This window comes from Anguilla rostrata, chromosome 13 (genome assembly GCF_018555375.3).
Source record: "Anguilla rostrata isolate EN2019 chromosome 13, ASM1855537v3, whole genome shotgun sequence".
Classification (NCBI taxonomy): Eukaryota; Metazoa; Chordata; class Actinopteri; order Anguilliformes; family Anguillidae; genus Anguilla; species Anguilla rostrata.
Genome location: NC_057945.1, coordinates 31,589,718 through 31,601,940, shown reverse-complemented (window position 1 = coordinate 31,601,940; position 12,223 = coordinate 31,589,718). Strand labels below are relative to the sequence as shown.

The window sequence follows — 12,223 nt, the reverse complement described above, 5'->3', positions numbered from 1 at the left end:
CTATAATGCTCTGTTTTGTATAAGAAGTTGTTCATCACAGGCAGGTGGCATTAATCAAAACAATAGTGGTACCCTGGTGAATTCTTCAAACATGGCCCTTACATCGGCCCAGGTAATCATCCCTCTAACAGCTGATGGGAGTCCCACGCATTCCCTACCCATCTTCATTCCCTCGGTTACACTACACTAGAGATTGGTTTTCAGTTGACCCTCCTAGTTAAATATATTTTAAATATTTAACTCTCTCTTCCATGTTCCGGTCCTAGCTATGTATGCTCTGTCTAGTAAAAGAGCAGGTTTTCTTTAGTGAAACTAAAAAGAATGCACGAAAACAGTATTTAAAGTGTTGAAAACACAGTACTCAAGATAACTTTCAAAAAGTATAAATACAGTTATGGGGGACTATGCATGAAAAGGGCTGTAATTCCAACGCAGATCACTCTCTATGGATGTAAATACCCTCAAATTAAAACTGAGAGTCTGCAATTTTAGTAGACAATCATTCATTGTTTTATTTCAAATGCAATGTGCCGGAGTACAGAGGGGAAACAACAAAAAGTGTCACCGTCCCAATTCCTTTGCATTTAACTGAACAAACACAAGAGAACTGTGAAGTTTTTACGATGCACAGATGTCACCCGTGGCTGCTTCTGTACACGATGTGTTGCAGAAATTGAAAGCACGGGATTTTGTGTGCAAACCCATTTACTAAAGCAGCAGGAAACTGCTATTGGTTCAGCTGTTTGTGAAAGTCACCGCCTAAGCAGCGGATGACTGACAAGCCCAAGAGCCGTCTACCGTGGGAGGGCTCATATTTTAGGGCGATATTTTGTCGCGGGGGCGACAGAGCAGCACCACTTCACACACTCCGACGGAACTCAGCAGCACCTGGTTAGGGACGCCGTCCACCATGGAGCACTTCACTCTCCTGCTAATATACATTCTCCGCCTGGGCTTCACCTTTGGAGGAGATGAAGGAATTCACTGGACTTATAAAGGTAAAAATATCTTCCTATGCCTGTACCCAACCTGAAATCATTCTCTCTGTATGCATCTTACACATCTGAGCTTCTGTAAAAGTGGTTTTGTCTGTTACTTTGGACTGTTAAAATAATGCAGCAGTTGTATAAAGGTACCATTAAGCAGTATTCAGTGAAAGACTGAAGCTTGCACTAGCTTTGCACATTGTTTTTAAAAAGAGGTCTCTGCTTTTTAATCACTTATATACTGTTTTGGGCAGTTTGACCCTGTAAAATGTTCAGTTTTTATATGCGTGCATAAGAAATAAAATGTATTTCTTCAAAGCTGATTAAACAAGGGACATTTTATGTTTTACCTACAGTAGGCTTGCATTCTTGCAGTGATACATGTTGGTGTGTGTGAGTATTGCATGTAAAATGTAAATTATAATTAGAGGAAAGATATCAAAACTACAATAACCATGTTATTATTTGGTGCTTTTTTTTTTGTTTTTTACAGATATGTGTTGATGAAGTTGATGCTTTTGCCATTACAGCTGTACATAAACTGTTATCATTGACAGGACTCCCAAGGGCTATATTGGTCTAAAACAAAACAGAAATACTACTCCAATTACTACTACTACTACTACTACTAATAATAACAATAATAATAAGACTATTATAATTATAGTTATTATTATGACTGTAACTATGATTATTATTTAGTATGATTATTATTATTATTATTATTATTATTAGCGAAGAATTTGCACAGCAAAATGTTCAGTTTTCTTGTCTCTTATCTTCTCTGGGGGCGCGCAGAAGGTGCCTTGGATCAGATGCACTGGGCAGAAAAGTACCCCGAGTGCGGTGGGGCACGACAGTCCCCCATCGACATCCAGCGGAGAAAAGTCCGACACAACCCCTATATGCCAGCGCTGGAGCTCACCGGCTACGACAAGATAGAGAACGGAAATTTCCGCATGACCAACAATGGACACTCAGGTATCACCGGATGGACATTTTTTTGCCCCAACAAGTAGACTAGCATAATTCAATATGCCTGACCTTCTGCTAATAGGCTACCTTTATAACAGCTCTCAGATGGTCCGTTTTGGCCGCGCTGTCCAAGGAGTAAGCTACCCGTGTACCTACGGTCCCTTAAAGTTGAATTAACACTGGGCATTTTACGGTGTAGAATCAGTAAACTCCCACATAATCAACATCAATTAGACCGGGGGACACATGAAGGTTCTAAACACTGCATTGTTTCACACAGACACACTTTACAGGAAAACAGGGAAATAGCTTTCCAGATATGTTGCCTATGTTGACGCAGCACAAAATATATGGCAGCCGACACAATTTCAAAACGTGAATAAACAAAAATGAATTATTTTCAGAAAAATTACAAAGCCTCTTAAACAGGGCTCCTCAATCTTATCCAGAAACAGCCAGTGTGAGTACAAGTTTTTGTTTCAACCAAGCAGCCACACACACAGTTCTACTAAGGTCCTTAGCAAAGACTCTAGGTTGATTAGTAGAATCTGGTGTGTCTGCTTGTTTAAAATGAAAAAAAAGCATGCAGCCCTAGAATCAGGTGTGTCAAATTAGGGGTGTTCTTAACTGGCTAATTTTATCTTAAAGTTACATGCTTAATGGTGCAATCGTAAGCAGAATAAAAAGTAAAGCAAATTATTGAGTGCTGGATCAAAATAATGCTGCTTTCATTTTATAGCCAGTAGTTAACTAGTTTCTGTCAGTGTTCCTGGAGACAGCCGTAAAGACGGTTTTCGAACCCTCTCAGCCAAGAAGTGCGGGTGGTATGGCTAGCGATGAGACTCATCTGAGCCAACAAATGTTGACCTGACTAATCAGCGCAAATCTAGACATGACAGGCTAATTCAGTAGTTCTAGCTCGCACCAAGAGCGCAAGTATGGATGTACTGTTAATGTACTACAATCGCTTACAATTTGCCACTTGACTTCGCAAGGCTGTCAGTCTTGTTTATATAACAAATTAGATAATCCGGTAGGTCGTTTATGTGGGATTTCACAGTATCCAACGCAGAGATAATGCACGTGGAGTGAGTTTATTTGATACCTGCTGCCCTCTAGTGTGGATATGCAGGTACAGCACACGGTGAATCAAAGTTATGTTGGAAGCGTTTTAGATGAACACTACTCTGTAGGCTTACTAACATTTAAGAAGTTACCACTTTGTTTCGCCATGATGCATATGCGTGGATTTTTTTCGTGGAGAGTTGCAGGGAGAAAGAAAAATTGCTATTCTGGGAGAGTCGTTGTTTCTCCCTGCTCGGGTCTCAAGTCAGTGGAACAACATTTTTTTGTTTTGTCCCATCGCTCTTCCTTGCCCTGGACAGTTCAAATTGACCTTCCTCCCACCATGGTGATAACCAAGGGCTTCCCTCAACGCTACACGGCCGTTCAGATGCATTTGCACTGGGGAGGATGGGACCTGGAGGCCAGCGGATCCGAGCATACCCTGGACGGCATCCGCTACATGGCAGAGGTGCGCTGAAAACCTTTTTGTTTTTATTTTAGTTACAGAAAATGTATGCAAATGTCAGCAATGCAGTGTGCTGCTACAGTGCGCTGTTGATAACCAGAGGAATGGACTGATTACCGTAAACTTGATGGAAACGCACTTCACCAGTTTTATTCTTTTTATTATTATTATTATTTCGCTCTGCTGATCTCTCGTCTACTCCTAGTCTTTGCTCCCAAGGCTCCCTGAAGTGTGAAATGTATGACAGAAGCAATAAATCTGCCATGTCAGCAATGAAAATTAATAACAGGCCTCTTTAAAAATAATATTTTACTCAGGCTCTGGAACGCCGTGTCCAGGATTCATGTACCCAGTGGTTTCCTCTTCAAGCACAAGCACTGAGAACGAGCCCATGTCTGCTCACTGATGAGATGCTGAAACTTCCTCTTTCTAAAGCAGAGAAACTGGAAGCACTAGGAAGAGCATTCTGTTTTCTCACACAGACACTATATTCCATCCCAGACTGATAGTAATTGAATGGCGGGGATGTATTTAACAGGACAATAAAATGTGTGCTATTAAGTAAATATGCCTGCAGCATAAAATGTACAAAATTTTATATGCCACTAGTAAAATGTTAAGGTGGTGGCAGGGTTGTGTTGAGCAATAAAGGGACTAATTCAATCTCAAAAGCAATCTGCATGCTGTAGGATTTACAGATGCAGCGGCCCTACCTGAAGCTACTGGGCCACAAATGTTTATTATAATTCTGGAACAGACACTGCATGTAGTAAAATGCATGCGGTAAAATAAAAACATTGCTTACCTCAAAGCCGCTAGTTTTTAATTGCAACATTAATACATTGCATGCAGGAAAACAGTGCTTTTCCCAAGGGTGCAAACAGAATGATCAGCCATTAAATTTGATATTTTCTATCTTTGCCATTCGATTAGAGCATATTTACAGGACAGGGGACCACGCTTCTCCTGTCACAAGCCAGAATTATCTTTCTCTGTGCTGAGGTCCTGGGCAAAGTCAGGCTATTAGTTTGAAATTCCTCGAAATTGCCATTCAACTCCAACTCCAGGACAAGGAGTGACGCCCCTGGAAGCCTTAATCCTTAGTCCATGCTGAGACGGCTTGGACGTCCTGGGCAAGCGTGAACGCAGATGTCTTCAACTCACCGTTTGTTTCTGTTTGCCTTCTTTGTTACATTACATTACATTACAGGCATTTAGCAGACTTACACAACTTTTTACATAGCATTTTTACATTGTATCCATTTATGCAGCTGGATATATACTGAAGCAATTTCGGTTAAGTACCTTGCTCAAGGGTACAACGGCAGTGTTCCCTACCCGGGAATCGAACCTGCGACCTTTTGGTTACAAGCCCAGTTCCTTACCCACTGTGCTACACTCCGTCCTTGTTGCAGATGCACGTTGTCCATTACAATTCTGACAAGTACAGCAGCTTCACAGAGGCCAGGGATAAACCAGACGGCCTGGCGGTGCTGGCGTTCATCTACGAGGTGAGGTCTCGGAGGCTGCGGCCATGCCCACGAGCACAATCAGTTTGCCCTTCTAAACTGGGGGAATAAAAGCTGGTAAAACAAGGGCTCACGTGACCGGCTATCGCCATATACCACAATGTCCGTGGAATCTGTGGAAAATACTCGCACGCTCTCTGCACAGGGAGAAATGTAAATCATATGTCTGTACCTTATTTATTTGGCTACTGTTTTAATGTCAGCGATGCATCTTTCATTCTGAGAGACTGGCAAGGAAGGTGTTAGAGAGGATATTCTCCACATCAAAAAGCATTCTATCACTCTAAACATTCTAAACATTCTATCGGAGTGGTAAATCTGCTGCTAAATCTTTTGTATGAGAACATGTTGAATATCTTCCTGTTGGGTTGAATATTCTGTCTGGGATGTTTTTTTTTTTTTGTTCTCTAGGATGGGCACTTCGAGAACACGTACTACAGTGATTTCATCGCCAACCTGGCCAAGGTCAAGTACGCAGGTGATGCTTCACACATCAGCCAAGTTGCCACAAACCAGCCAAACCCCACCCCCCTTTGTTATGCTATTAGAAAACTCTCTTTGTGACTTACACAGCGTACATTTTGTATATACAGTATATTTATACAGCTTACAGAAGCTGTACAGATTAACTATCTTGGTCAATGGTAATGGAATCTACAACCTTACAGTTGCAAGCCCCAGTTCCCTAACCATCATGCTACACTGGTACCCAAGGGTGTGTCTTTGGTTTGAATATTGAGGGGGTTAAAATGCATAGACCCCAAAAACCGCAACCCTGTAGGGGGGATCTGAAGGCATGCTTTAGCCTGTTGGCTCCTCTATATTCCTGTTTTCCTGGCGTTTCAGGGCAGTCCATGACCATCACCTCAGTGGACGTGCGCTCCATGCTGCCAGAGAACCTGTCTCACTTCTTCAGGTATCAGGGGTCCCTGACCACCCCCCCTTGCTACGAGAGCATCCTGTGGACTGTGTTCGACACCCCCATCACTTTGTCCCACAACCAGGTGCGTTCCCCTCTCTTTGAAAATATACAACACACAGCATTCTGTGCACTCCTCCTTTGAAAGCCCAGCAGTTCATTTCTATGCAAACTCAAGATGAAATGTGATCTGTTATCCATTCAATGCATAGGCCTTCCTCTTGTCAAGCGTGGATGACTTTAGTTATTTAGGACTTTTCTGTCAAAAACCAACTAGCTACTTGGTACACAGACACAGGCTGTACTTTATATTGCTTTTGAAAATGCAAATACCTACTCAACATACACATGTTCATGTGCAAAAGTACTGTTGCTGTTTATTATAACAAGTGGAATCATTAGTTTAGTCTCTTAAAGCTCAAGATATTTATATTAGATGAGTGGAAAGAAAATAGAACATATATTACAAAACATCATATAGCATACCAAATTCCACATGTTCTGTACTTAAGATACATTAAGATGTAGAAACTGTGTGTGTGTGTGTGAGAGTCAGTGTTTAAATATGTGCCTGCATCTGTGTGTGTGTGTGTGTGTGCGCGCGCGCGTGCGTGCGTGCGTGCGTGCGTGTGTGCGTGCGGGGTCTAATTTTTGCCTGCTGCTTTATCGTTTCCTTGCCAGATCAGAAAGCTGGAGAGCACCTTGATGGACCATGAGAACAAGACCCTGTGGAATGACTACCGCATCGCCCAGCCACTGAACACCCGGGTGGTCGAGTCCTCTTTCCTGCCCCGCCTCAGTCAGGGCTGTGAGTGTGTTAGCCCGCTGGTGTTCAGGAGCTGCTTAGCCCGCTGCTGTTCAGGAGCTGCTTAGCCCGCTGGTGTTCAGGAGCTGCTTAGCCCGCTGGTGTTCAGGAGCTGCTTAGCCCGCTGGTGTTCAGGAGCTGCTTAGCCCGCTGGTGTTCAGGAGCTGCTTAGCCCGCTGGTGTTCAGGAGCTGCTTAGCCCGCTGGTGTTCAAGGGGCTGCTTAGCCCGCTGGTGTTCAAGGGGCTGCTTAGCCCGCTGGTGTTCAAGGAGCTGCTTAGCCCGCTGGTGTTCAGGAGCTGCTTAGCCCGCTGGTGTTCAAGGGGCTGCTTAGCCCGCTGGTGTTCAGGAGCTGCTTAGCCCGCTGGTGTTCAGGAGCTGCTTAGCCCGCTGGTGTTCAAGGGGCTGCTTAGCCCGCTGGTGTTCAGGAGCTGCTTGGCCCGCTGGTGTTCAGGAGCTGCTTAAACCGCTGGTGTTCAGGAGCTGCTTAGCCCGCTGGTGTTCAGGAGCTGCTTTGCCTTGGCTTTTCACTGAACGCTCTCCCTTCCCTTTCTTTTCTGCAGCGTTCTGTCGACAGGAGGAAATTGAAGCTAGGCTTACGAAGATAGAGGATATAATTACAAACGTGGACAAGCGCATTACCTCCGGTAAGTCATTTTTTATGTTTATGGGAAAGAAGAAAAAAAAAATTTAAATAAAATAACCCAAAATCAATAGCATATTTGCACTTGTTGAAAATTGAAAATTAAGGAGTAGAAATGGCCCAAATGTTCAAACCAAGCACTGTGTTCAGGTTGTCTTGTCTTGTCTTGTCCCTAACAGGGAGAGCTGAGACCAAACTGCCCAGAAGTGGTAAGTCCTTTGGGTTTGTGGGCTCAGTGGTGATTTGAGGGCAGCAATCTATCGGGGAAGTTTTCATCTTCCATCTTTAATTAAAGGGAAGTTCCACCAATTTCATTGTTTTTTTTTTTTTCCCCTTCAGCAAAATATGTGTAATTCCTTTCAAATGGCAAATGTAATGCTGTAGTGCGGAACTAATCCCGAACGCTTCTGAGAGCCCCTTAGCTAAGGCAGGCCTGTCTGTGACGTCACGGCAGAGATCAGAGTCGTTTAAAGTGAATCTTCTCTTTCTCTCCTCCGCTCAGGGCTGCGAGTTCTCTACCCGCTGGTGCTGTACTTCCCAGAGGGGTACCCTGGGAGCTACGCTGAGGTCACCCCCATGCGCCCCATGGACCTGCTCTCCTTCACGGTCTGCATGCACGTGCGCGCCAACCCCGAGACCGTGCACACCGTCCTGTCCTACTCCGGCCCCGACCGCGAAAACGAGCTCGCCATCACCACGGGCTACGAGGCGGGCCTGTGGATCGGCAACCAGTACGTCAACTTCGCCGGCGGCGCCGTCACCCGGGACTGGGGCCACTACTGCGTGACCTGGGCCTCCCACTCCGGGCGGGTGGAGCTGACGGTCAACGGGGCGTCGGCCGCGGTGAGGAACCTGCGCCCCAAATACGACCTGCAGCCCCGGGGCACCCTCATCCTGGGCAAGAACAGGGACGGCCTGCTGGGCGTCTCCGAGTCCGACCCGCTGGTGGGCCACCTGACGGACGTCAACGTGTGGGACCGCGTGCTGAACTCGGCTGAGATCCGGGAGCAGATGGCCTGCGGGGTCGACAGCCCCAAGGGGAACGTCCTCAGCTGGGGGGTCACCCCGCTCCGCCTGTACGGCGGGGTGGAGCTCAAGACAAACTACAGGTGCCCCTAAATGTGGCGCCCCCCCCCACCAGGCGGGAAGTCCTGCTGTGTTTTTATTTGGGCAAATGCTGAGGCAAATATATAAAATGCCACATAAAGAAGCAAAAATAACATCCATTCGCTGATATTCACATATGAATGAATGGATGGGCTTGTGTGAGTCCTTTATATTCTATCACATATAGGCTTATGCTATTAACAGTTAAAAGTATGGCTCAGCTGTGTCATATCATGTTTTGATTGCCTAAATCAAATGCAAAATCATCCTAGCTTTCGCTACCATTTTCAAAAAATTCTGAATGTGCACATCACCATTCACAAATTGCAACAGTATCTCGACAAGTTCAGTAGATATACAGGAGGTAAGCGAAACAATGGGAACATCGATGACGGAATGTGTGTTTTACTACTTTGATTTGGTTTGCCTGGAGAAATGTAACCATGGAGAAATACCAAAGGCAAACGTGTGAAATGAAGGGAAGTCAAACAATCAGCATGTACCTACATGTTTATTTAGCATCATATAGCGTTTTTTATACACACCAAGATCATTTATTGTTTCTTTTTTAAAGCAGTATGATACATTCCTTTAACTTAGGCTCTGTCGAGCTCAGTTAGATTAACTAACAGGCATTTTACCGGCCTCCTCTTCACTTCCTTCCCAGTCATTGTTGAAATACACATTGAATACACGTGGTTGAGTGCCTTGGAGTTCCAGCTGCAGCTCTCGAGTTGCGCTAGTCGTATTGGGTTCATCCCTGTTGCTCTGGTAGATGCGGGCCTCTCATCTTGCCTGCACTGGCTCATCTGCAGTGATATGTTGCTGTTGTTCTCGCATCACTGGCAGGATGTGCACTAGAGTCGTCTGGCAGATGAAAGGGAGAACAAAGCTGTGCTGTGGGTCAACTGTGCTCCTATTGGGCAAGACAGAACACAAATTGGGGGGGGGGGATTTAGAGCCCTCCCATGACCAAAAACAATGACGCAAGTAATAGATTGAATAATACATTTACATAAAGTTTGCTTAGCAGGCACTCCTATCCAGAGCAACTAAAAATGTAGGATTTATATAGAGCATGGTGGATGTGAAGTGAAGTTCTGCATGTACCGCTGGAAGCAAAATAAAATCTAAGAATTGTAAAATACAGTAGAAAAATGGTGTGGTGTTTTTTTTCCGTGTTTTTGTCTGTGTGCACGTGCGTGCCTATTTGCTGACCCTAATCATTCATTTATTTAACACATTTCTTTTTACTTAGGTTCTAGCCTTTTATTCTGCCCTCTCCATTTCTGACTGTAGTTTGCACGGCATAACACCTCCAAATTACTTTTCTACGTGTTCCTTTTTCTGAGTCATATTCAATAGAGCCAAGCTTCTCTTGTTTTAGATCACAGCATCACTGATCTGAATGGAGCACAACAGAACCATGTGTATATGTAGATTTCATATTCGTCGATTTTAAATGTTATGTAAAATTAAATGAAGGCTGTCATCTTTATCATCTCTTTTACCTAAAAGAATACAGCAGTTTCAGTTTGATGCACCTAATATTAAGAATAATATATAATATTAATCAAAAGGGGATAATATAAAATGTTAAAATATTATTCCCTTTTGATCATACTATCTTCATTTTGACCTAATATAATACAATAAACGCAGTCAATATTAAGCGTTGGAGGTGATCATTTTAAACACGCTGAACACTGCAGCAATGTCAGTGCGCTGTGAGCGGATTTAAGGAGCTCGGCTGAACTGCGTATGGCACAGAGCCCCCACACAGCTGAGGCGGAGACTGTGCTCGCCTGTGCTCTCTGCAGGTCCTGACAGGCGGGACGCACGCTGAACGATGACAGCTGCGTCTCGGCGCTCGGTAGGCCTCACACGCGCCGGCCCGCGCTCGCGGATGTGACAGACACCGCCGGCTGTCTGGGGCTGAGGATTTGGGTGAGACGGAAGGTACGCCCGGGCCCCACCCCATGCCCCTCTGACCCCGTCCTTCGGCTGTTCCTGAAGGATCAGCGGCGGCTCTCTGTCCTCTTCTGTTCCCGGCGAGGGAGAAGCAGCCAGACGCAGAGGAGCAGACGGTGCCGAGGGGCGGGGCTCCTCCTCCAGTTCACCTTTCAGCTCAGACGGATTCTTCACTTCCTCTGTCCCCCTGGGGAGAAAGGCCTTTCTGCCAAAGTCGGTTGGGCCTCTGCCTTTGCCTCCTCACTTGTTCCTTTGTTTCTCACTCTCTCTTTCGTGTTTTTTTTTCAGATGGTTTCTGTTTCTCGGCTTCTTTTCTATATCCTCCCCTTCATCTCCTTTCCTTTCTGTATTTCTGCACTTTTCTTTTGGTTTCATCCTTCTCTTTGATCTTATGAAAGACCTTGCTCAGTCCCTCCTGCTGAATATGCAGGTGAGCAATGTTTGGATTTGGAAGCTTTAGTGACTGGCTCCAGCAACTGCTGACGATTTTAAAACCAATGTCCCCCACCGCCTTCCAGGCTTCCTTAATCCCAAAACCACATGTGGCAATTTTTTCCTAGTGGACAGAAGCCATAAAATTATAAGTAACCATAACAGAAAGGAGAATTGGGGTCAGTTGTAGAATTTCAATTATTGAATTTCCCATACTTAATAGTACACTATTTCTCAGATTGTATTTGAGACTTGAAGCAGAAATCACAACCGTCAGATCTGAGTTACCGTCAATATTTTGAGAAAAGATCTGGCATTTCAGCATTCAAAATAATGTAAAACCGGAATTTCCTTCCCTTCGTGATAAGTGAACATAAATCGTTAAAATAAATCGTTTTGCCAACATCCCTGTCACACGCCAAGCTTGACATCCCGGAGAGGGAGATGTGGTTGTACCGTGCAAAACCGCTGTCTGTCGCATGGAGAAAGAACATCCACACAAACATGAATTCAAACGACCCACTTCACCCTTCCCCCTCACGGGTTCCGGGCGAAAACAATAAACGAAAACAACAAGCTAAATTAACAAAGACAAAAGAAAGTAAAACAAAGCAGCACAACTTTGCAGTTCCCTGTTCTGTAGCTGACCCACCTTCCCAGCCAGGTCCAGCTCCTCCAGCATCCCAGCTGAGGGTTCCTTTCTTTTCAGAGCTCCAAATAAAACGAACCGAAAATCATAACTGCGCTCTCGGTGTTAGCTCCCTGATTAGCTAACGCAACCCAGGTGCGTGTGCTTTCTCCACCAGCCAGCGCAGCCGAGACCAATCCACCTCTCCGGCGGACCGACTGCTACAATCCCAAACATACAACAGTTAAAAAAAACTTGGTAACCTAGTCACTTTTAAGCCACATGTGCATGCTCATGATTGCAACTGAAGGTTGAATTTTGAACTTCTAAAATATATACATATTGAACATATATTTATATATACGTATAAAATGCACTTGTGCCTCATAACGTTATTTTATTTCAATGTATGTAAATATATGATATAAAATTTATGTGTAATAAACATAAAATATAAGTACATATATTAAATACATGTAATTCCCATATAATTCCATATATCGTTCTTCCATATGCGTAAACTGGTGTCACAAGGTGAGCGTAAATGTTAAGGTATTAAACATCTTCACAAAACTTTTTATGGTATCCGTGACAGGGCAATACTTCCTGTCATCATGCAAAGCTCTCTTCCCATGCATGACTGACAGAAAGCATAGGTGTTTAACCACCGTCTACTTTATGGGTGGAATTCAGGTCTGA

The 12,223-nt window shown here is 44.4% G+C and overlaps 1 protein-coding gene and 1 long non-coding RNA gene across 2 annotated transcripts; one reads left to right on the top strand and one right to left on the bottom strand.

Annotated features, from left to right (window-relative positions):
• The first annotated feature begins 793 nt into the window (after positions 1–793).
• Positions 794–9,642, top strand: ca6 (carbonic anhydrase VI). The gene is made up of 9 exons (XM_064304971.1): positions 794–998; positions 1,785–1,967; positions 3,347–3,495; positions 4,908–5,003; positions 5,433–5,499; positions 5,868–6,025; positions 6,622–6,748; positions 7,307–7,390; positions 7,889–9,642. The coding sequence occupies exons 1-9, from the start codon at positions 911–913 to the stop codon at positions 8,503–8,505; spliced, it is 1,569 nt and encodes a 522-aa protein (XP_064161041.1). The 5' UTR covers positions 794–910; the 3' UTR covers positions 8,506–9,642.
• On the bottom strand, positions 8,986–11,807 carry LOC135237649 (uncharacterized). The gene is made up of 2 exons (XR_010324885.1): positions 11,549–11,807; positions 8,986–9,409 (listed from the first exon to the last, which is right to left on the bottom strand). It is a non-coding gene; the product is annotated as an uncharacterized LOC135237649 (long non-coding RNA).
• Positions 11,808–12,223: the final 416 nt, after the last annotated feature.